The sequence below is a fragment of the Lingula anatina genome, chromosome 2 (assembly GCF_051362555.1).
Source record: "Lingula anatina isolate TDL-2025a chromosome 2, LinAna3.0, whole genome shotgun sequence".
Taxonomy (NCBI): domain Eukaryota; kingdom Metazoa; phylum Brachiopoda; class Lingulata; order Lingulida; family Lingulidae; genus Lingula; species Lingula anatina.
This window is the reverse complement of record NC_141768.1, coordinates 1,687,633-1,713,635: the sequence shown is the minus strand read 5'-3', so window position 1 is coordinate 1,713,635 and position 26,003 is coordinate 1,687,633. Positions and strand designations below refer to the sequence as shown.

Here is a 26,003-nt window from a genome sequence, read left to right as displayed (position 1 = left end):
GATGGAAATTTCCAGTGTTGGAAAAATGCTCTGTTTTTTGTTTTTTTTTTTTTTTTTTTTTTTTTTTTTTTTTTTTTTTTTTTTTTTTTTAAGGGGGGGGATGTGTTAGTTTGAAAACAGTAGCTTTCCTTCTCTGGTGTCAAAGATCTGTCTCACGTGCATACGACACGTGGAAAGTCTTTGTAATAACGTAACAAGTAATATTTCGTTAAATGTTCATTAAAATGTACAGAATGGGCATATACCTATGTGCCAGTGCTTCTATGTACCGGTACTACCTTCTTTACCGTTTGCAGAAATCAGCTCGTCAACACGACCAAAATTGCACAGGAAAAACTGCATTAAGAATTTCAAATATATTAACCTGCACACGTGCCTGCAAACAGATACGACCAGGCACGTTGCCGAGGGTGTGGGGTGGGGTTCGGGGGTGGGGGGTTGAAAGAACCCCTTTTTTGCTGGGAAAAGATTTACTCTGCGTAAATATGATCGAGGTAAACAAAGGATTCATGACAAAAGGTCCACGTTTTCAGAAAAATGCCCCCCCCCCCCCTTTTTGCAATTGCTGGCTAGGGGCCTGTACGACTGCCACCAAAGGGCACTATTTAAAATGTGTCGCCACTGTTTGATACAGAAAGTGTTGACCATAATAAGGCCAAGTACGTTACGGTTACCATGCTGGAGAAATATGTCCGGATATGATGCCTTCTAAATTACGTTTCTTTATCTCTTTGCGATAAAAATAAACCTGCCACATATAAACTCATCTCAAAACTTTCCACTCCTTGACGAACTCGCTCTTTTTTATCTCTATTTTTATAATTTTACCGACTGTACCGTGTGAATGTTAAGTTGTATTACTTTGTTTCAAATATATAAAACTAATACATACACACACTGTTTTCATATAGAGCAGCACATCCAACTGGACTGGTACACTTGGAGAAATTGACAAGAGAATCATCTAAACGGCGCCCAGAGAAAAAATTTAACTTGACGAAAGAGGTGGATGTGAACTTGTGAAAAGGAGAAATATAGATCTAATCCTGTAACGCAAGAGCGTGAGGACATCTTTAAGTTATATGATGTTATAAGCGCTACAAAATGTGCTTGATTTCCTAAATGCAAAACTTAATCGAACTTTCAATGACAACACAATAAAAATCAGAAGATACATTTTAATAAAATAAATATCTTGAAACAATTCATGATAGCAGTACTGAGTAAATATTTAGTTATATACAATATCAACATTGTACTTCGACTTTAAAACATATATGCATTGAAAATTTTTGTTAAAGCTTAAAGGGATAATAACTCTTCGTGTGAGGTCTATATTTCACAATAAAAAGATTGTGAATAACTCATAGAAATATATATTGTTTTACAACAAAAACAGCAGTTAAAGCTATTATTCTGATATCTGAGCTTGTCGTCAGACCACGTGACCTCCATTGATGGCTATACTGTGTTATGATCTCTTAAGAGATTTTAACAAAAAACCAAACTTTTTAGAAAAAAAAGTCACTTACTTTGAATGTAAAAATGGATTCATTAACCATTGGTAAGTATGGGAAAATTGTTGTTTACTCCAGGAAAATTAATTTTTTGGCCAAAACGAAGAGTTATTATCCCTTTAATAACATGATGCAACATTTTGAAAAATTAATAAATGAAAAATTAGTCTTTCATACTTCTTCGTAAGGCTGGATTAAAAAAAATCATGATTGGATTTTATTACCTATGGTAGAGGTGTTTCTTTACTGTAAACAACTTTCAATTTTTATTGATGTAGGTACTCAGAATCTTCTCATAATTGTCCAGCTCCATTACGCACGAACATAAAATTCCTGTTCATCACAACAGGGAACTAATATGTGGACAGTAAATTCTTATTTCTGTGAATTTTTAATCTTCAAAGCTAGCGCTTTTTAAATTACTTTTTTTTCTGTGAATTTTTAACCTTCATGACAAGCATTTTTTAAAAAGTCTTCTATGTCAGGCACTGTGGAAGTCAGCAGCTCCTTCCTGTGTTGAGGCAATACAGAGTACAGTTCTACACCTTCAAGTGACTCTTTGTTGGCCATCTTGTAAAACAGAAGATGCTTTTTTAAATCCTGAAAGAGAAATTTGTTAAAGTTGGTCAAAAAAATTTAATTTGCTGAGCACTTTATAACAAATGCCACATAAAGAACAAGTTAACAACAGCAGCTTTGTTATTATTCTACGGATATTTCATCCATTCAAAATATTTTTATCACATCATTTATACACCCTTCTGCATGTAAATAAGATACACTTATACAAATTAACACATTTAAATGAAAAAAAAAACAAATTTTCAAAATAACCACAAACACTGTCTTACCTCATTTGTGGTCTTACAAATCTGCTGAATCATCAGTTTTTTCATCTTCATATGTTGACCCTGGAGGTATATAAACCTGTTCACGTGGTGCAGTGCTATAGTGTACAGTACTGGGTTTCTACTGGGAGTCACACTACTACTGAGGAGAGACTGAAGGTAGAATCTCAGTAGCTCCAAGTTGGTTTCCTCTGGCTCTAGAAAGTTCTGCAACTGTATGGGAAGCTGCAGATAAAGAAAGAGAATATATTAAAGCATTATTACTGATATTTCATGCAAACAGATGGTTTGCAACAATCATCTTTGATCAATAAGGAAATATTTTGACTCTCTATCCCCCCCCCCCCCTGCACATGCACATGCACGCACACACCTCTATGTCACAAAACCACAAGAAATAATAAAACAACAAATTTTACCAAGTAACAAATCCCTGGCCATATCACTACAAAAATCACCTCTGACAAAGTTACAGTACTAAGCCCAAGACTGACACATACCAACCTCTGAACGGGTCAGTGTCAGCAGCCTTAAGACACACACGCATACACACTTATCTGCCAACATCACTTTAATCAGCTTGAGAACACTGGTCAGTGAGTCCCCCCCCCCCAAACACACAAACAGTTACTGACCTGTGACCAGGTCACTGTGACCAGCCTGAGGACTGTGACATGCTCTCCCCACACCGCCTTCCTATACCGTACACTGTGTCTCTGAGCCATGGGAAGCAGCAGATAGCTGGCAAACAGTGGGTCACCAAATGACACTGCCTCATACTGCTCCACAAGGGAAACAAAGCTGGAATATAGAACTGCTTTTATTACAGTGTCTTCATCATGAGTAAAAGTGTTTCTCTATTTCACCAGATAAGTAATTTTCTTATATATTAATAATTTGAAACAATAAAACCATAAGACTGTTGTTATGAAATTAAACAGGCTTATTACCAAGGATACAGATCTGCTAATACCATTCATTTTCAGAGAGAACAGAGAAAAAAATGCTTTTAACAAATTATCTTAATGTAATAATCAGATAACTATGTGTATCCATGCAATAAAATCAACTGGCTGAGGTAAAATGCAATCCATCAAAAGAATCAATATGATGGATGACTTATTATCTAAAACAGAGAGAGAGAGGGAGAGGTGGGGAGGGAGAGACTCACAGGTCATAGAAAGACGCAAGGCCTGGTATCTTCTCATCAAAATCCACAGTTTCCATAATATTTGCCTGACAATACATCTTCATTAGAGCTGCCAACAAACAGTGGACTGGCCCTTCTAAAAACAAGTCACTGCCTGGAAATGAAAAAATAAAATAAATAAAAATAAAAAATATAAAAAAACTGCACTAATGGGTCCAATCCCATGGGGTATTACACTCTGGCAATTATTCTTATATTTGTGTTGAAATTAATTGTTTAATAAACACAGCAGGGTCAATGCAGTTTTCCTAGATCAGTCTTTACAAATTGGAATATCATGTGCAAAGTTTTAGATTGTGCTATATATCTTTGCTTTAGCTATCTATTCCATACACAGCTTAGGCTTGCAGAAACAGAATTAATATACATCACAAAGCATATTCAATAGGGACATCACTCCAGTCATGTAACAGTTCTCTACAGTCACATGGGAGAGAAGTCTATTCACATGGAAATCTGATCACTGCCATTGCTTGTTACACTGTTTAATCAGCAACACACCATATACATTATACCATTAGTAACGGGATGAGCTTTACATTAGTCAATTACAGCAAATGACGTCAAGTGTCTCTTGTGGTTTCACCAATTCAGAGGTCTGTATTCAAAGGAACAATCAAGCCTTCTTGGTTAAGAGTCAAGTCTAATATATTTGAATACAGGCCAATCATAGATATTTGAAATAAATAATTTAACAAAAATTCATGATAATGAATAAGTAAATCAAATCTAAACAAACAAACAAACAAACAAAAAATGAATGAAAGAACAAATAAATAAATAAAAAATGAAGAGATTTCAATAACATAAATAAATAAATAAATACATAAATACTACACATTCAAAAAGGCCTGAAATCCTTTTAATATAACCAATTTCCTTTAAGGAAATTCATCAAACGGTGCAGATCCTCACCAATGAGAAAGGTGCACATGACTCTGCTGATCCTGGTAGCGGCAGAGATGTCCCTGGTGAGCTGATGTCTACAGTGCTCTAAAAGGTAGACCCACTGGAGGCAGTTGGACACTGTGGACACGTGCTTGGCTGGCAACTTTTCAACAGATTCCCCTGCTGCCTCTCTGGAATATAACATTAAGATTCATAAAATTTTGGGCTGCAGTGCATTTTTTCAGCATTTTCCAGACTCACTTTCTGCCTCTAGAAAAAAAATCAATTATAAACTTACAATCATTGGGTGTAGGACATTTTTTTCACTGTTAGTATTTGCCATATGAACATGGAAAGGTCGTTGGTAGTTTTTGGTTAAAGAGAGAAGAGCATACTTAGTAAATTGTTGTGTAAAAAAAAAAACTTGCCATAGAACAAATGCACCAGTATTGGCAGTGCACCAGCACACTGCTTAATACGTATCCAGACTTAAACCGAACGTTTAAAGATAAAATTAATCATCAATGAGGAAGAAAAGGCCAGGATGGCATTTACAATCCAAAGAGATCACAGACAAACAGTGATCATGTGCCATCAGATCACAAATACTTAAACATTAACAGAATAAATTATTAAATAATTAATTAAATAAACTAACAGATCACAAGCAGACAGACATAGAGAACTAAATCCTTTTCTCATTCAGTAGCAAAACAAGATACAATCTTACAATTTTTAGCTTATGAATCACACACACACTCATATGCTAACAAACTTGCACTGTTTCTCTAGGTAAAAAAAAATCGTACAATTACAGTAGTGCAAATAAGGGTAGAAATAGAGATTGAAAATTTATGTTGTTAAGAGGTATATCCTTTTATTAGAGGCATAAATCTATTAACAGCAGAAAAGCAATGAACCTTAATGTCAAACCCATTACTGAAAACAAATGCTATATATAAGGAATTGAGCATGTAATCTGAATGCCACTGTCCAAACCTGTGAGACCATTGACTTAGACCCCATTTCCATAGATTTTAGATCGATCTATCCCTGTGGGAAGTCTCACTAGATTACTGTCAGCTTAGCCGGTTTAAGCGTCTGTCCCACCTACTAAAAGCTGTAAGGGGGTAATTTACTATGGTGCGTGCTCGATTGACTGCAATTTAGCGTGAATCCCCAGGGAGTTAGGTCGATCTAAATCTTAATCTCTGGGAATACACCCTTAGAACCCCACAAAGACCTCCTGACTGCTGGGTAACCCTGTGCTGACGTTAATTGGTTTCTCTAATTTCCACAGCAAATGAATATGTGCACAGTGACCAGGTGCTGTTTTCATTTTAACAATCAAGTTTCTATGGTAATACAAAGGAAATAATCAATTTCATGTCTAGAATTTGTGTATGATTCCCCTAATAGACACCCTTGGATGTCAAAACTGAATTGTCTTTTGTGGTTTCAGTGTCCAGACAATCAGAGGGCATGTAACAGGAAACCTAAACACAGAGATAATTGTCTCCTATAGATCTTTTCATATTATCTTCTTGCTATTGTGACAAAAAGTATCATTGTGTGAGATTCCAGGGGTGTCATATCTAGGTGCGTTCAGACCAGTTCTAAATGAGACAGAAGAAGATACAACTGACCTCACCAAAACACCCGGATCATATTGAGACCCTGTTGAGGACCTCTCCCCATTATGACCTATAATTTAAACCCGCTTGTTCAAGAAACAGCACCACTTGTAACACTGAATGTACTACTAGTAAACCTGGTTTAAGTTAAAATACTTCTAGCCCTCACCAGTTCTGAACGCATCCTTAAACAATAAATAAGACGTCATCAGACAACTGGCAACAGCAGAGTTACCAATCAAGAGAGTGGTACCTATTCAGAGTGACAGTGAACTTGAATCACTCAAGCACTATACTCGGTCTCATACGGTACGTATAAAAAATTCCAAATGATTGATTAGGACACTGATCAATTTACGAAAACAAGTACGGGAAAAATCATTTCTCTGACTACAATTCTGCTAATGGACTAAAATGAATGTCATAGAGAACGCTATATATGTATCATTTTGAAACATGCTCACAGTGTAAAAGCAAACTGGTAGAGAACAGTATATGTACTCACAGTGTAGAAGTGACCTGGTAGAGCACCATCAGGGGGAGGAACATCCAGTCTACAGGAACAACGGGGTTGGTCAGGGGGCCGGTCATTTGAGTGTCCACTTCATGGGCAAGATGGAGTGACCATGATCTAAAACGGCAAAAGAACACCATGATAGCACAGGTATCAGATAAGTATACATATATCATTTGTAAGAACCTATTATGTTGATCATAGTTAACATGGACTGCCAGTAATGTGATTATCAAAACAGTCTTTTTGATATAGGCATTGAAAAAAAAAAGACGTTTATTTTCAGTTTCTCACAAAAAGGGATTTACTAAATATAAACCAAAAGGTTATTCAAAAAATCATTATCATTTACTGGAAACAAAATATAATTTTGGAAATTGATTAGAAGATTTTTCTAAAATTTTCATCACCATACAGTACATAGAAGTATGTAATTAAGCAAACAGATGCAATTATCACTACCTTGATTTTAGGAGATTTTTAACATCTCTTCCAAAACTCTCCAGGTACGTTGCCCGTATGCTAGGCAGGTTTTTCTGGATATTTTTCATGAGGTCTTTTTCCATTTCTCCACCACTTTCACTGGGCAGTTTCTGTTCATGATGGCCATGAACTGAGCTTTTTAATTTTGTCTCTGAATGGTTTAGACTAAAACAGAAATGAAAAGAAAATCTATAAAAAAATAAAAATGGTTTCTTTATAATCTGAGAAATGTGCGTAGTTGTCTGTCAAATTTCATTAGAGAAACATTTATTAGAGAAGCACCTATAACAACTTTGACATCTAATAGCTCCGGAGGGAAGCAATAATGAAAAAGAGATTGGCAATCATATCTGATCATGCTGATCTTTTAATAATTTGTTTATTCATAATGTTGCACGCAAAACAATTTAGCACTGATGTAGTAAGCTGGTGACATTTTCCAGATGATACAGGTGACCGTTTTCAAATTTCGAGGAAACTACATCAAATGCGAACCAATATAGAATAAAGGTAATGCGAATGTGATCCCTTTAGGATCCATTTTCTTTCTTTTATGGTAATTCTAAGGAGGGAATAAGTAGATAAGATAGTACCCACTGCCTGTGAGGATGAGTGCTAATACTTGTATGAGGTAGAATGGCAATCTTACCAGAGGAAATCAGGGTTGAAGAGTACTGTGGAGAGTATGTCATGGATGTAATGTTCATCACCGTGTTGAAGGCGAGTTAAAAGGCACAAAGATAACTGGTGGTACTGCTCTGCTTTTACTGCTCCTGTCTGAAATGAAAAAAAATTAGTGATATTATATTTTATAAATAATTTCCTAAATCTCTGTTTTATTTTTTGACTAACCTAATGTGTAAGGTCACATGTCATAATATATTGTGTTGAAGCATACTGCATGTTCATGGTGTATCACTAAATAAAACATTTCTTTTCATACAGAAAAAGGATCTGAAAATGACATTTGCTTTATAAAAATTCTTGGAAACCGAGTTAATGAGAAATCTTTGTGTTATTAATTTTCAACCACTTTTCACATTTGAACAAGGTGAAAATTATCCACACCTATCTACAATTTTCTCATCCATCATACGGTTATCACGTAGAGGATATGCCACTCAGGGCATGTAACTTTCTGTGACAATTTATCTTTTCTCCAGTACTAAAAAAATTGTAAAACAGCACTATCCTGTGGTTATGTGAGGGTTTACATTTAACAAAGCTGATGGCATTTCTAGGGTTCAGAGCATAGCTTACAGAGTCTCTTTCCGCCTGGAGATCAGATCCAAGTTTAATCTTAATTGAGGTGATATGTCATCCAGGTGACACTGCACAAACGGCCATCAATCTAATCCGTAGCGCCTCACTGCTCGTTGTCAGTAAAATAACTTTGTACGACCCATTGACAAGCTTCATGGTGTTCATCAGACGGTGAATGTAAACCAAGGAATTCAATATTCCATGTATGCTTGTGAGGCAATATTACAGATTAAGTCTATGCATTATTCAGCTAACTAGCTAACACTGGCAGAGATGATATCAAGCGTAACAAGTATATTTGGAGTGGAGTTCACTTGTAAGATCAATATCAGATTTACTGTTCTAATTGTTACAGCAGATAGCAACTGAAGCATCTGACAAATGATCTCATCTATAACTATTACCTGGTGATTTGAAAGAAAACATGGAATCTAAACCAATTGGCCGGGGAAATCATCTGAAGTATCGATTGTGTTGAAATTCAATATTAACATCAGTTTCAGGTCTTTCTATGAAAGCGATAATGATAAGCAGGGTATTAAGTCTGAAAGTGGGAAAATATCATCAGAACTCATTTTGGAGTGTCTAATTGCAATAGGGGATTCAAGCAAAGCAAATCAGTTTCGACAAAATTGGGCTCAGACTAAAGGCGGAGAAACAACAGAGCCCTAGATTGCATCATCCAATAATCCCAGAATTAAGAAGTCAGCAATGAAGAGCAGGCATTGTGATTACAGACGTGTCAATGGGTGAATTGCACTTCACACCTTACATCCTGAAGTAAGGATTTAATAAAGAGTTTGCTTAAACCATGCTGAACCAAATGATATATTAACATTTACTTCTTTAGAGAAGTAAATTAACACATGGCATCAGTGCAAAGAAGTCTATCTATAGACAAGATATGGGGGCTAATACCATGTGTATGTGTTTTAACTCCTTTATGGATTAAAACTACCAAAGGATCTCTTTAAATATATGCACTGATTTTTTAATTTTTTTTCCTTCATTTTCAGACGTAATAACATCTTACCACATGACAAGAGAAGCACCTGAACTGTTTCACAAGTAACCCTGACACCAGCTTCAGTAATCATGAAATATCACCTAATGTACCATGAGGAAATGATGTCACTGTGCTAATGACAGTTATGACATTCTAGGAACCAAAGACATCCACAGTTCAAAGAAACTGGTGTCAAACTTGAGGCAGCTCCCAATGAGTCAACAGCAACTACAGAAAATCCAGTAGAAAGCAGTGACAACTGTACTGAAGTAAAGCAGTGTGTTAGAAATTGTACCAAGAGCCAATTTCAACAATATACTTTGACTTCACGTAAAGAAAAGACCAAACCAAGAACGGTTTACAGATTGAAGAAACAATGTAATGAGTAAGAAAGGTACCTTTTGTCCTGAAGGAAACCCCATCCAGTGGAGCAGTACCATGTGAGTACGGTAATAACTTGAGCTTTTTAATGGGGGGAAATTGTGAATTTTACAGATACTATAATTTTAAAGTCATAATATTTAAAAATAAGAGCATTTGTATTGAGTGATAGCAACATAAATGAAAAGCAGGCTCCTTTAGTTCTATTCTACACAGAAAAATAAAATCAGAAATGCTACACAAAATTATATCGTTAATGATTCTAAAACTATGTATTTAGAAAAATTAGCAATTTTTTTCTCAATGAAAAGATCAGGTAATTAATGAACTCTATTTTCAATGTGTTTAACAATTACAGTTAGATGAAACAGCTAGCAAAACAAAACCAAACTTGGAAAGGCACCATTGGGTAAGCCAAAACTAGGAACATCAAAATGTAAAGTGAAAGAGGCAGTAATGATAACTAAACATTATAATAACAATAATGTCAGAAGCAACCAGCAACTCGGTATACCTTGAACAGAGAATAAAAGAAACCATGGTATTCCCATGGTAATGGCCTTTTAAAGGTCAGTGAATCAAAGCCTCACATTGTTTGCCTCTTGTACAAAAGACAGTCACACAGTTACAAACACAATGACTTTTCCAAGTGTCACAAGTGTCATCTTGTCAGAGAGAAGTTGCCTTTTATTGCACAGACAGTCATATACTTCTTAACTGGAATTCTGAACAGAATCCCAAGATGACCTTGGTTAGTTTGCACCTTGGCACAGACCAAGGACTGCAGACCAATGTGTCCAATGCTGCCTTGACCAATGACAGCAGTTCTCACCTGAAATCTGACCAGCCGCTCCATGAGAGGATTGTAGTATCTATTGTGATCATCATAATAGCACTGGCAGGGACAATGGGCAATCTCATTACACTGGTGACAATTGCCAAAGTTAAAGAACTACGGAAGCAGTCTACCCATCTCTTTATTGCCAACTTGGCAATTGCCGATCTCCTCCTGTTGCTGATCGGAACTCCCACCATAGTGACCTCAATGATTCGAAATGAATGGCTCTTTGGTCAAGATATTTGTAACCTGGTTGCCATAGCGTTGAGCACCACGTCAACGGTGAGCCTCGTTCAGATCATGGTGATCGCCATCAACAGATACTGTGTAATCGTTGATGCCAAGATAGCTCCAAGAGTATTCAAAGGCTGGAAAAATGGTGCTATTATTCTTGGAATATGGACCTTTATGACATTCAGCCAGGTGATGCCTGCATTGGGTGTGTATGAGGATACGTTTTACACCTACAGTCCTCGTGTGTACCAATGTCTCCTCAGGTTGCCCCCAGGGAAACTGACTCATGTCTCCTACACTGTAATGGTGTTCTACTTCATGATTCAGCTTGCCATTCTCACCTGCTACTCCCTGATCACTGTGAAAGTCCGTAACAGTAGGAAGAGAATCCACACTCATTACAATTCAGGCAATCAGCAAACAGAAAATACTGTAAGCGGAGATGAAATCAAGCTTATTTCCCAGGTGTTCATTATCTATATCATGTTCAATGTGTGCTGGACGCCGTTTATTGTTATAGAATTTCTTGTTGTTCCACTGCAGATTTTGCCCAACCTGTGGCATCAAGTGACCATGATATTGCTTTATCTTAATTCTTTTGTGAATCCTTGTTTGTATTTTATCTTCAGTAAGTCGTACCGTAAACATTTTAAGGCAATTATTACAACAAGTTGCAATGGAAGTTCTTAGGTATTGGGAACTTGCATTTTTTGGTTCATTAATAGTGCACTATAAATGTTCCTATTGTTGTTTAAAGGTTTTTTTAAATAGAAGTATTTTGTTTTGTGGATAAAATGTCTTGTGGGTAAATTTTTTTGTTCTTACCTATCTACAAAATGTGTAGAGAGACAACAAATCACACTATTTATTGGATAACTACTCCACACAATATATACATTTCAAGACTTATGCACTTGAGACTTCAGAATTCTTTTCTATTTTGCCAATTTAACTCACCAATTTATTATTATCATTATTTCAATATCTTCAAAGTCTTACTCTAGTTTCAAATAAAGAGAAATGCACCAATCAAATTGTTTTTAACATCATTTTCTACAGCCCCTTTATAAGCTGCAGAGAGAGACTCCACAGCTGACTACTGCCTTGAACCAGCTCCTGATCATCAGGTTTTTCTTTCTCCAACATCATTTCAAATTTTCAGCTTGATTAAAATATTGGCCAAATCATGTGGAATTACAGCAACACATAAGATAAATTTGAAAAAAATTAAATAATCAAATAAATAAAACTGTGATAAAAATTGTGATTATAACAAATTTGGTGAAGGTGACATAACACTGTTAAGCAAGTGGGAAAAACTGGCATAATTGTTGGAACCTTGACAAAGATAAACACAGACTAAAAATACCTTCAAGCAAGCCAGCTTGATGAGAAAATACTGCAGATGGTTTTCACATCTGGTCAGGACACTAGTGTTAGACCTAGAACCTGCAGAGCAGATGCTCTTCACATATCCAAGAGTGTCCTTATTGCACAGTATGGAGTCAAACAGCTGAAACGGGGGAAAAATCAAAGGTCTAGTTAACTTTTATGTTTAATGTTATAAACACAATATAATGGTTTTAGTGAGAAAATAATTTTACATATAAGAATAACATGAGCAGTGAAACTGACAAAAAACTTTAATTTTTTTTTTGTAATAATTAAACAAAAACCTGACCAACTGCTATTTGATATCATATAACATTTGTTGAAATGAAATTGTGCTTAAGCAAAGGTTCATGAAAATGCTACAATATTTTGGAAAATAATGATTTTTTTAACAATTAAAAAAAGAGTTGTAACAGTACCTGTGAATTGAAACCTTTGTGAATCTTCCCCATGAACAATAAGAGCCTGGCCATAGCAGTCAGGAAACTGTACGGTGAATTATGGAGAAGAATAGGGGGCACTTGTCCTGATTTCAAAGTACACAGCAAGGAAGGCAAGTTTGATGGGGACTCCTTGGCATATGGCTGGTCAACCCCTAACACAACAGAGTGCTTGCTGAAAGGGAAACAAGACTTTAACAATTACACACGCTCATGCATGGGTGCGTGCACACAAGCACATATTCTGTAAGTATTCCCCTTCAAACATCTACTTCAGTCAACTATTTGGCCATTATTTCAATCAACCACTATAATTTACCTTAATCTGGACAGTGCCATCTTGAAGGAATAAGATGCTAGGCAAGGCATCAGCATTGTGGACACCACAGATTCAACATGTGGTAATGTCACCACTGGATCATACATGGGCTGAAATAATAGAAATATTGTTAGTGAGCAAATAATGTATTTGCATTTATCATTAAATGATTAAATAATAACCAAATAAATAACGTAAAAACCAGAATTTCATACAATATTCAATTTGATATTTCAAATATTACAGCACAAGAACAAAGCCAGATGCCTCACTTTTGTTTTTCATTAACGTAAGTACAAATTGGTTCTGCTAGCATGATTATCAAAAAAAGAGTACCATACCTCACCCGAGTTTTTCACCTGCTGTACTTACCTGTGTTGGCAGGTGTAGGTAAAAGGTGGCAGTGAAGTTCAAGGCACAGGTAAGCAGTGACACATCTAGTTCCTACAGGTAAGAAACAGAGACTGTTTGTTCCATTTGATTTCAAATGATTCATCCAATTATTATTATTTAAAACAATAATCAACAGCTGTCCAATTTCTTTTATTTTTCAGTAAAAAGAAGAACGTATTTCAAATTACTATTGCTCCAACAATTTACAATGAAAATATTCTCTCTCTCTCACACACACACACACACACACACACACACACACACACACACACACACACACACACACACACACACACACACACACCTGTGTAATAAAGTCCTCTTCAAACTGCTCCATCCACCTGGTCATCAGCAGTTCTACAGGTTGTATCAGTCCAGCGACAGTACTCCAGTCTAAAGCAGGGAGGACCACCTCACACTGCACGTCTCCTGCCTCTCTGAGGACACACACACATAATATACTGGTTGTAATATGTATGGAGGAATATCATACAGCAATCTGAGACAATAACACAGCACATCTTGAAAACAATACATGATGTAATTATAGGGAAATTTGAAACATAAATCCTATTAAGTAAAAATCCTTTCTTTGATAATTGTCTTTCATGTTCTTCCCAATTTTTTTCTTCAGCTTTGTGAAATAAGTAATTAGTCTTGTGAAATCAATTTACAAGAATCAATTTTCCACTTACTTTGTGAAGTAAACCCTCAACTAAAATTAAAGACTGTGCATTTAAGTTGTAACTTTACATTTACTACAGAATTATACAAATCAATACATTATTACACCTGTTCCTGTACCTGCTGGTTTCCCTGGATGCCAGATAAGAGTGGCTGGCAGCCACATGTACTACAGTCTCCAGTAGTGCCATCAGCTCCAGGCAGTCTGCAATGGGTTTCAATGGCTGTAGGGAAACTGTGGACAGATGCTGTAGTTTTCCTATTAATACTGGATACAGGTCTCTGAAGGAATTAATTGGTAGGACAATTACGATATCGTATTTTTGTTTGAAATGTTAAAATTATGTAAATTCAATTTTTTTCCAACTCCATATTATTTAAATATGGTAATTTCATTCTATGCAGTAAAGGCACCACAACTGCTTTATGTAAATATAATTTTGTGAATATAAAATAATGTATCTGGAAGCTTGATTATTTTTCCCACTGAAAAGATAGAGTAATATACAGTGCCTCATGCGAATATCATATTACCATGGACAGATAAAAATTGTAACATGTCCAACATATGGCAAACATTCTCACCTTACACTGTCCGTGGTAAGACCATAAGAAAGTAACACTCTCCATGTTCTAAAACTTTCAGCGACAAGTGCCTCACCCTCACCAGCAGGGAGCTGTAACTCACTATAGGCAAGACAATGAAATAACATTAGAATAGAAATCATTAAATAATACCACTTTGTCTACAATGAAGTTTAAAAATAGACCATTTAAAGCAACTAATCTAAATACAAGTTATAAAAATATTCAAATGTACATTGGCTTAAAAACTATAATATTAATATAATAATCAATTCAGGTAAAAACAGCACAAGCTCTAACAGTAAACTCATAAAGTATGTGCATTCTTCAAAACCACAACAATTCAATATCTAGAAGTAAAGGTGGTAGAAGTAAAGGGCCCTTCAGACATGAATACAACACAGTTAATAATCATCAAGTCTTGCAAGAGTGAAGAATCCATGCAATTTCACTGGTACATTGTTTGATACACAAAGACCCAGTACTCACCTCAACTGTACAGCTACATATCTTGTCACATTGTTGATTATTTTGTATTTGGATACCTGTAAAAGATGACCACAAAACCTGGACATTGGTAAATTAGAGGCACATTTAAAGGATTTGTTTTCAGTTTAGGTATTCATGATCACATACTCAATGAAACATTACGATGGGAAACTTAAAGAACAACAGCAAAATGATTCTAACTTAAAGCTCTGATCTGAAGATTTCACCTCATATTTCATGAAAACCACTGCCACTACGTACCAAAATGGCTGCCACGTTCTTTCCAGCAGAACATAACATCCTGATCAGCTTCATGGCTTTGGCCACTGGACAGCCATGGACTGAGCTCACTGGACCTTGGTCAGCTGAAAATATACCAGAAGATGGACATGTGAAATATTAAGGCATAATAAACTACTGTATTGCAAACACAAGAGGAGCCACAAAGGGATCTCAATTAAAGATTAATTGACAGGCATACCACACAGCAAATCAATGCAAACCCAATGAACTGTGAGAACTGATTTTATCAGTGTAGATGCAAATGCTGAACTTGCATTGTACTCACACTGAAGATACCTTAATCAATTCAAATAGCAAAATCAAAGTTTAAATTACAGTTGCTAATTCCACCTTCCAATTTGATTGTAGGATCAGGTTAAACAGTTTACCTCCAAAAGTTTCAAACCAAGACCAGTTTACAGTATTCTCACAGAGCTCCCACTTTAAAGAGAAAAAAATATACAAAACTAACTTCAATCTTTATAGACAATGCTTTAAATCAACTCACCTACAGGTTTCCACTGAAGAGGTAAAAACTCCTTGCAGATGGTGTCAATCAGGCGAGGACACTGCATGGTATCCTGGGCAGACTGCAGGGAGTGGGAGGCTATTCTACACAGGACGTCCAAGATGTTCACCACCACAGAGGACGTGGGTTTTAATACCTCCAGGATGTACCGCAGACGAGGAAGGAGATCCATTCTCAGCAAACCCTTGGGAAGAAAAAATAAAGTCTAAAAAATAAAGTGTGTATTGGTCTGGCAAGCTGCATTCAGACAGGACTTGTTTAGACCTTGTTTTAGGTCCAACTTGCATCACCAGATAAATATATTACGTTTTTGAATGATCTGTTTGGTCAATTCTGTTCACCACAAAACTTAAGAAACTACAATGTATTCTCTTTGCAGAATCAGAAAAAAAAATTTCAATCTTCTACGACATACATATTAAATTTATTCCAATTCTTATAATTATATTCTTGTTTTACAAAAATTTGTCTATAAACATCACAGATACCTGAATAACATCCTGCTTGACAACATCTGCATCTGTTTGTTGTGTTTTATCCCCTTCATCTTCTGAGTCTTTATGATCTAGTGGTGAGACAAGAGTGTATATCTCCAGACCTCTGTACCAGCAGGAGACTGTGTCCAGGGCAGCCTGTGATTAAGAAACAGATGTCATAATTTTTTTTATTAAATATTATAAAATTGTATTTGAATTCTTCATTTTATTGGTACTGAAAATGTCAGTCTAAGAAGTATACCTCTTACTCTTTAATTACCTTTAAAGACAAACTGATATTTTCAAGGAAAGAAATGTAAAACAATTTTACTGATGTCATTATCATTTAAATAATTTTTCATTGGTTTTTCTCTGCAGCATGTACATCAATAGATCCAAAAATAAAATATTTATATAATACAATGATATGACTAGTCAGTTGGAGGCTTTGTGTGTAACTGTATGTGTGTGTGCGCGTATTAGAGCACACACATACCTCATCATCTAGGTTAACCAGCAGAGCGGCCAGAGCTTGGACAGAAGTGGCCACTGTGGTCTCTACGCTATCGTCCAGAGCCCAGCGTATCAGGAACACAAGCCCAGCCTCTAACACAGCTGGTAATATTGGCCTCTGTAAGGTTTCCCCAAACACAGCCTTCTTGGCCTGAGATGGAATAGAAAAATTTCTATTATTCATTTTCTTTTTCTATGAAAATTTTAATGGAATATATTATATGTAATTTAAAAATTTCATAACTGTGGTATTAAAAATCAATTTATCATTACTGAAATGCAAACAAAACAATTTATGTTTTAAATATACTAAACAAAACTAAAAATTTCATCCTCTTCATGTCAATAAATTTCATATGTTAAAAAATCTGAAGCATATACTTACATTTTGAATTATTTTGGACAGTGTTTGTAAAGCCATAACTCTCTGCTGAATATTGGCACTTCTTGCCAGAGTAAAAAGTTCTTCTAGGGTGTAACCAGGCCTCTTAATTACACAAAAATAAAAAAAATAGGTACAGACAACAGAAGAAATAATATTTTTTATCAAATTAAACTGAAATTTTATCAGCTGTGTATATTCAAATTTTGAAAAGTTTCATCAATTATTCTATCAAAACCGTTCTGAACATTCCCTAATGTGGAAACAAGGCAATTTCTTTAAACCAACAATCCACTTCTTTTTCAACCACAAACAATATTCATGTAAAGTTTTAGTGCTTACAACTATACAAGTAGAACACAGTCCAGAACGCACTAAAGAGGATAGGGCACAGTGAGAAGGAAAGAGACCCACAGGTCTTGTAGTACCCTCAGGACTGTGCTCTGTATGTCTGATATAACATGTCTACCTGTGGATCTTCCCCATGGTGATGGAGTCCTATATGGGTGGGGACTTCCTCCTCACTGGAGATCAGCAACCCTTGGAAGTCAAACCTGGCCGTCTGACCTGTCTGAAAACATGAATAAAATTTATCATTTTGTGAGAAATATTTTAGTAGTTTCAAAAATTAAAAAAAAAATAAATAAATAAATAAAGTACTTCCAAATTCCTTTTTACAAGTTGCTATCTCTAACATTTTAGACCCAATTTTTTAGGGGAATTAATATAACTTTGAACATATTCTCTATGTAAAATACAATGCCACCTAACATTACAATTTTTTGTTAAAATCACAAATATCTTAGAAAGAAAATAATAATAAAAACTGTTTATACTTTAATATCGTCTAGCTTTGCTGGGGGGAGATCTTTCATCCAAGCTAATTTCTCAGGTTCTACTTTGTCCATGTGCAGCCATGTCTTCTCTGGCTTGATGTTCAGTTCACAGTCTGTACAGTCAAATATGCATTCATGTAGAGAAAGTAAGCACATCACCATCTTTTGGGGCAAAACGTCCAAAACTTTGGGCATAAGTAGTTGAAACAGTAAACTTAACAATCCTGTACAAATCTGAAAATTTGTTCACCCTCAAAACATCACTCTTAATTCATAAAATAAATACTTACAGGCGTAAAGAAGCTCCAATGGGATTATAATTACTCAAACTGATAAAAACAATTAAATTTAGAACTTACAGGAAATTACACATTCAAACTCACATTTGGGATGTTTCAAATATACAATTATTTTCTATACCTGGGTTTTCCTGCAATCTGTTTTTCTTTTCTACAATTTGCTCAGTGGACTCCACCTGGAACTGTACTTTCTTCTTACTGGGTGTTTCTGCGTGCCTTCCCTTGGTTAATAACTCAATAAGTTTGGGATCTGAAACGTTGACATGTACCTTTTGACACAATTTTATATTAAAAATTTGGTTCACGCACCTCATGCAGAAGTCAATGTCTATCAGATTAGATGACAAGGAGGACAAAAAAATATATTATGCTACATGATTAAGAAATCAATTCACATAAATCAAATATAATGTATTTAAATATAAAATAAAAATAAATTATCTAAGATTTTTTTTACCGAGCATGCCCTTCAGTTTAGCTTGTTCAGCAAGTATTTCCTGCTCTGTCATAGAAGCCATTGTAGCTAGATTCTCTTCATGGATTTTCTTCCTTTCTTCACTTGTTATTCCTCTGCACTCTAATTCAAATGAAATATGACTGCTTTAATAAGTACTTCGTAATAAAAAATATCAATGAAATATCTGCCAAGACCAGAATTATCACTTGAAAAAAATGTAATCATGTCCTGAATCTTAGGCAAATGTGCAACAATATAGAGCATGAAGGAATATTGTACTCTAATTATTGCAGTAACAATAATTGTATAGTTAGGGTAGACAATGAAAAAAGACAAACTCATACTCAAATGTATACTCCATCCATCATCCATCACACACACCTGACTCAATTATTTCTGATATACAGGACACGTCCTCCGCCTCCTCTGTCTGTTCAAGCACTGGATCTCCTCCCTGCTGAGACAACTGCTGGGCAAAAATACTCCGCTTCTTTACTGAACCTGAGGAGGACTGGAAAAGGAAAATATTCTAAGAGACCGATCCAACTCCGAGAGGATTCTCGCTAAATTGCAAATCAATGTAAGTGGCTTAGATAGATACAGAGTTATGTTACAGACATTTACCTTAGACTTTGGGTCCCACTGTAGTACCTTAGGGAAAGCATCAGACACCTGTCTGGGGAAATATTGTACAGATATTTACCTTAGACTTTGGGTCCCACTGTAGTACCTTAGGGAAAGCATCAGTCACCTGTCTGGGGAAATATTGTACAGATATTTACCTTAGACTTTGGGTCCCACTGTAGTACCTTAGGGAAAGCATCAGTCACCTGTCTGGGGAAATATTGTACAGATATTTACCTTAGACTTTGGGTCCCACTGTAGTACCTTAGGGAAAGCATCAGACACCTGTCTGGGGAAATACACTGGTACATGGTGAATATCCCTCTCCTTGGAATATAAAATATAACTATGTCTAATGGCAAGCACCAATTTAGCAAAGAAATGCTATAATATGCTACCTTCACTGATTTAAGGAATAATTGTCATAATTTCTATGCACAGAAGAGGAGACAGTTTTTTAAATGTTAATACAGGCCCCAAGTATTACTCTTCCAATTTTGTACTGTTAAGTGACTGGTCTATTATACAATATGCATTTTTGAGAAAAAGGATAGATATTTTACACCCACCTTAATCTCTGATAATACTTTTGTGATATGTCTGTCATGTTCTACAAAGAAAAAAATTTAAATACAATGAACATCTAGAAAAACATGAAATTTCGGATGGTACCTGAGAGGCAAAAAACTGAGATATTTGCAATTTTTTTTAAATAAAATAACAATTAACTAGCAAATAAAGTAGCATAATAATAATAAAATACATATAATTGGAAAAACAAGTCCAGAAATTGGAGAAAGAATCTAGACTGCTTTGATGTTGACTTATCTTTAACGAAAATTCAATGACCATCATTTTGCTGCTAATTTCAATGACAGTTATGTTAACAGAATTACTTTCTAAACTCTCTTCTGGGTCTTCTATACATTCTGTACAACTTTTTCCTGTGTCCTTTTTCTGCTGGAATTTTGATCTCTTGGGTGTCTGTGGCATATCTGTCGGGGCTGTGGGAAGGGTAGACGGTAAGCCTAAAACAAAAAAATATTTCAAAAGATTCTGCTATTAACTTTGCATTGTTACCAAAGCTCAAATTAAGTGGACTTTTAATCAAAAAGTACACACTGAATAAAACTAGTTATTAGAGCTGTAGACAAACTACTCAAATGTTTAAATAACTACTCATGACACAGTGGATGCTGACCTGTACGTGAAATTGAGTGAACAAATATATGACTCTGCAAAATGGATATACATATACTATCATATAACATCTCACTGCAGTGGGATTATGTATTTGTACATAAGGAGAATGGAAAGAAACTGAATAAATTACATGGTTTAAATTACTGATTTAAAATATTTTGTGAAACAATCCCCAAAATCCTGAGATATCAAACTATGCACAGGCTCAGCAATCCATGACAGAATATTACCTTGTAACTTAACAACATCCCTCTCTGCTGGGGTTGTCTTAATGGCTGCAGTCTCGTTTCCATTGCTAGCTTCATCGTCTCTTTTATCTGGTTTGGAACTTGTCACGACAGTGGCAGAGGACGAGGATTTACTGGAGAGAAACGTTCTCTGAAACTCCAACAGGTCATCCTCATCATCGCCAGGTTTGGGCCGAGAGATGTAATGGGCCCTGTCCATGTCTCAGCCAATCCCACGGATTATCTAAAAAAAAACATAAAAAGATCCACCATGAGTTTCAGTGAACTGGAGTGAGCCTGCACTACACACATATATGAAGAGTATCTACTTTGGTTCAAAACATTTTCCTTTCTCCCCTCCCTATATACTTATTAATATGATAGATGTGTGTAGAGGAAAGTGTCAACTCCAGTTCTCTGAAACTCTTGTGAGATAAAGATTAGACAAAATATTTATATAGTTCATGTGGATCTATAATATGTGAAGAATGGTATGCCAGAATTTTTGACCTAAAAATGAGTTCCAAAAAGCAAATGAATAAAAGTTTTTACTTTTCTGGAACTTCCAAAATAGAAAACAATGTCAAGAACAGAAAAAGAGATATGAATAGAAAAGTGTTTGGGAGTGGGTTTCCACAAGGTCAATCAAATACCCAGGACTGCTGAATACAGACCCAGGGGAGGGGGTGTAACGAATAATAATAATAATAATAATAATAATAATAATAATAATAATAATAAAAATAATAATTTTCTAAATAAATAAATATCTGTGTCATTAATATAATGCAGAGCTGAGAGACATGGGGGACACTTTTCATCTCAGGCTCATAGATGTGTTATATGGAGGCTACTACAGTGCAGTAAAGGATTGAAGCTGATCACTGCGCTGGTCCTCTAGATCAGATTGTGAACAAGACTGGGGACCATCACTACAGCCTTGTGAAGAAGCTATTCAACACTGCTTACTGTGTTGTGGTCAGTGAAATGCCATTCACCAGCTTTCCAAACCTTCTCAAATTGCAAATGGACCAGATTTGGATTAGCTAGTCTCTTACCAGTCTGACAAACCCCTGTGCACTGTGTGTGCCATTGATTGATTAAGTCATCACTTCATGACTGAATCATAATCAGATGGAGCCTCTGTCAACTGAGGTACCAATAACAGTGTATACACAAGACTTGAGACTGGCAGACCATATGTAGTGAGCACCCATTGTGCCATACATTGTTCGGAGTTTGAAGAACTACAAGCAATTAAGAACAACCCCATGCTTCAAACTCTGGAGGAGAGTTTTAAGCTTTTGCATAAGCATTACCACCACTACAGTCCTAAGACCTTGAGGGAGTTTGGACAAATCACTGACATGATGGAGGAGTGTATCATAAAAAGTTACATTACTAGTACAATGTGCAGAGCTTCATGAAAAAGGCCAACGACAGCACTGAGAAGTCCAGGCCCTGTTCCTCATCATGAAAACCAAAAAGAAGAAAGTAGTCACCTCAACCAAAGTGAAATGCCACTCAGCAGCCATTCTAAAATGCCTACAGAAGTAAACCTGTAGCCCAAATGAAAAACAGTCCTTTTCAGGGCTACACACATGTTCAGGAAAAGTGATATCATAATGTTCAAATCAATAAAGCAACAAATAAAGAACACCTTCTCGACACATCCCAAAGGCAAGACACCACAATTACGAACCTCAGAGAAAAATTGATACACTTATCTACCAAAATTATTCCACTACTCAAGGGTGAGATGCCCAAAAAGGATAAAGTAAGTTCAGAAACAGAGAGAAGACTAGTAAACTCTTAGCTAGGCACCATACATGACTCACCTGGGTGATCACAGTCCAAATAATGTCCAACATCCAGATTCTGACCTCTCGAGGTCAACTGGTAACTTTATCCTTCTACACTACTCTATGGCACTGCCAGTGAGGACTGAAAAAGATATTGAATTTCTTAGTTTCAATGAGTTGATAAGAATTTAATTTGATGCCGAGACAGGGAAACATGTTCAAGCATATGGAAAAGATCAAAGCAGAAGTAGATGTCACATATCCAGAAAGTACACCTTGATGATCGAGTTGTTTATCTCAATTATCACTGGTCGGGTATCAGACACAAAAGACCCAGGGGTGGTGGATCAACCACAATTCATGTGTGCTGCACACACAGGCAGAGCAATAATTGCCCATGAAGATCACAAACCAATATCTGTAATAGCAGCCTTCAGATGCCATTACTGAGAGGCAAGATAGAGAAAGAAAAAGAAATGCGAGAATTCTGGTGGTCATCCATAGATAGGGATTTCGTGTACCGTGTCTGCTAAGGTAAGCAGTAAAACAATAGAAAGATCCTAAGTAGAGTCAAGGTGCCCATTTAAACTAAATGGTATTTAAAACTCACACAGGAGGGTTGCCTAAGGACCTTTATCCCCACACCCTCTTTGTTATAGCAATTCAGCTGGTCACGTGTAACTGACCAGCGGCCAGTCCAATCAGAACCAGCTGCCTCGTTTCAATTTGGTCACATGTAACTGCCCAACGGTCTTTCACGGTTTTAAACTGCACAGCGGCAGCAGCAAGTCATGCAGAGTTCTCCCCCCCTTCGGGAAGTTCTCATGCCAAAGACACTGGGCCTTTTAAATGTATTACATGTATCTTGTGCCTTTGTTCAGTAGTTTACAGTAGTATTAGAGGTGTAAGAATAAAGGTGACTTAAACCCGAATGTGTGTTGTTTTAATAGTTTAAGGGCTTTCTATACAAACACTCATACACGCCTTTGACGTAGTAGTGTTTGTTGTCAGTGTCAAGAGGTTCCTGGGATTCCTGCGAGCACAAGGGGACTGCGCAGGGGCAGTCATATCAGTAAGAACACCAACACATGAGACTACATAGATCCTTCCAGGTATTGTGGTTGTGGATTGTGCTGTGGACGTTGCGCCACCTATGCAGTGGACGGTGCGCCACCTATGAGAAAGTTAATGAGCAGCGGAAAATTTAAGAACAGATTCATTCGGATTCACTCCACTGATGGACCGCCATAGAGACAACATCTCCTGTGCAGCTATTCTTCAATCAGCCAACATTCCTACGCTCATCCTACTGGATCAAACCAATTGGTGTATATAGTAGAGACAGGCTAGGAGCTATTTGAAGATCTCATAAAGGTGGAAAATTTATGGTAAGTTGTTCATGCCCCTGATCAGGGTGTGGCAGCCGCCTCTGTGCGTCACTGCTAGTTAGACTGTAGTTGTCACAAGAATAAGTGAATTTAGCCACTTGGGTTCACTTTACAGGTCAGCATTGCTAACACAGACTACGCTGCTCTGCAAGATAACACTGATTCCACAATCCCGCATCTAGGGTAGAAAACTGAAGCAAAGTTTCAACCTTACCCCCGGTCTATGACACTGTTATTTGTCACTTCGTTCATGCTGTGCCTAACTTACCCCTACGCAGTCCTACTATTTAACAGAATCAAACATATTTAGCAGAATCAACTGGAATCAAGCAGAATCAACAATAAATACCTGGGAGGGCTGCACATGGGAATGCAAAAAAAAAAAAAAAACAAAAAAAAAAAACAAACAAAAACAAACAAGGCCGTAGTTACATCAGAACACAACCACAATGTTCTCAAAAGAATGGAACAGCTGGCAACACTTGTAAACCCAAAAGTCATGTGTGGGGTGTAAACCCAAAAGTCATATATGGGGAACTCATTCATGAAGCAGCAAGAAAACAAGACAAGCCCATATTTCTTGGCCCAATCCTCATTTGGACTGGAAAACTTTTGTAACTTTTTTTCTACTATTGCAATAGAACTATCTGGATCGTTGGCTCAACCCATTATTGGTTCAGATGAAGAAAAAGACATTTGCAAGGCACCTCGATTTGCCTTTCCAGATGCAAAACTGATATCGTGCCAGCGGCATTTAAAACAAAACTTAACCATGTACTTGAGGGGCAGAATTGTTGTATCTGTAGAAGGAAGAAGACAACTTGTTTCACTCGTATTTGAAGAATTCTGACTTACATATTCAAGTACCTGGGCGATATTCGAATGTAGATTAGAAGAAGTGCTCCAATTTATAAGGAACAGTGTTCTCCATTTTGAAGTATATTTCACTAAACATGTATTGCCCATTTTAAGAGATAACTAAGACAGTACTGTGTAGATGTGAAGTTGCACAGGGACAAACATCAATTTATTGTGAGTCTTTGAACCACAATTTGAAATTAAGAACAGGATGGAAACAATTTGACATTCCAAAGTTAGTACTAGTAGATTCCTTGGAAAAGCTTGTGTGTAACTACTATGAAGTCGTACAGAGGGCATTTATATAAAGGGGGGAATTTCAGCTGGCTGATGGGTATGAGGACTTCACTGTGAACTTAAGTGATTGGGAGAGAAGATCCCCAGAGCAGAGAAGACGACACATGAAAAAATTCCTTTGAACCCCAAAGATGTTTAAACTATAATGGTTGCATATGAAGACTTGTACGTACTCCAGTCTCCATCACATGGTAAAAAAACCAGGCCAAACATTGTGCAATAAGAACAAGTACACTGAAGTAAACATTTAAGAACAAGAAAAATTTTACAGGGAAATAATACTTGTGGTCAAGTGGTTTGTTTGGCGTCTACTTTTTGTAATGATGTCTTCCTCATGAAATGCGTACCAGGTCAACCCATGTACACTTGTTTTGTGCAAATTGTCTATTCTTGTCTTGCCTATTTAGGCCAACATCAGACGTAACATGTGGAGCATTTTCTAGATTTTAGACAACCACTTCACTTGGTGATACATATTGTTTCACCCTATCACTACGTACACGTAGGTTAAATTATAGAAAAACAATGCCCATACACAAGTATACATGCCTCAAACAAAATACATGTCCAAGCGTCACAAGACCCCAGAAAAAGAAGAATTGAAAACTCTCTTAAAGATACTTTGCGACTTGGCTTTTCATTTCATCTTCCTGCTTGCATTGCCCGCTCTCACATGGGGAGCACCATATTTTAAATACCCGGATGAAGAGAC

General features: G+C 36.4%; 2 protein-coding genes across 6 annotated transcripts; one reads left to right on the top strand and one right to left on the bottom strand.

The window, feature by feature from the left end:
* Positions 1-1,163: 1,163 nt before the first annotated feature.
* LOC106170128 (RNA polymerase II-associated protein 1) lies at positions 1,164-26,003 on the bottom strand. Of its 5 annotated transcripts, none has more exons than XM_087004937.1 (32): positions 25,841-26,001; positions 22,785-22,890; positions 20,950-21,190; positions 20,413-20,544; positions 20,086-20,126; positions 19,754-19,843; positions 19,274-19,403; positions 18,893-19,012; positions 18,557-18,685; positions 18,137-18,249; positions 17,770-17,871; positions 17,304-17,405; positions 16,902-17,069; positions 16,418-16,561; positions 15,909-16,113; positions 15,380-15,483; positions 15,119-15,174; positions 14,630-14,731; positions 14,165-14,326; positions 13,665-13,797; positions 13,340-13,411; positions 12,968-13,077; positions 12,628-12,823; positions 12,186-12,329; positions 7,744-7,871; positions 7,074-7,259; positions 6,603-6,728; positions 4,491-4,654; positions 3,537-3,669; positions 3,001-3,166; positions 2,369-2,590; positions 1,164-2,117 (listed from the first exon to the last, which is right to left on the bottom strand). In XM_087004937.1, exons 3-32 carry the CDS (start codon positions 21,164-21,166, stop codon positions 1,959-1,961), a joined length of 4,056 nt encoding a protein of 1,351 aa, XP_086861063.1. In that variant the 5' UTR covers positions 21,167-21,190; positions 22,785-22,890; positions 25,841-26,001; the 3' UTR covers positions 1,164-1,958. The 5 variants fall into 5 exon arrangements, with proteins under 5 accessions (XP_086861063.1, XP_086861064.1, XP_086861065.1 ...); XM_087004938.1 differs by having other exon boundaries at positions 25,574-25,996; XM_087004939.1 differs by lacking the exon at positions 22,785-22,890 and having other exon boundaries at positions 25,841-26,003.
* On the top strand, positions 9,546-11,763 carry LOC112042049 (melatonin receptor type 1A-like). The gene is made up of 2 exons (XM_024075952.2): positions 9,546-9,803; positions 10,103-11,763. The coding sequence occupies exon 2, from the start codon at positions 10,487-10,489 to the stop codon at positions 11,504-11,506; it is 1,020 nt and encodes a 339-aa protein (XP_023931720.2). The 5' UTR covers positions 9,546-9,803; positions 10,103-10,486; the 3' UTR covers positions 11,507-11,763.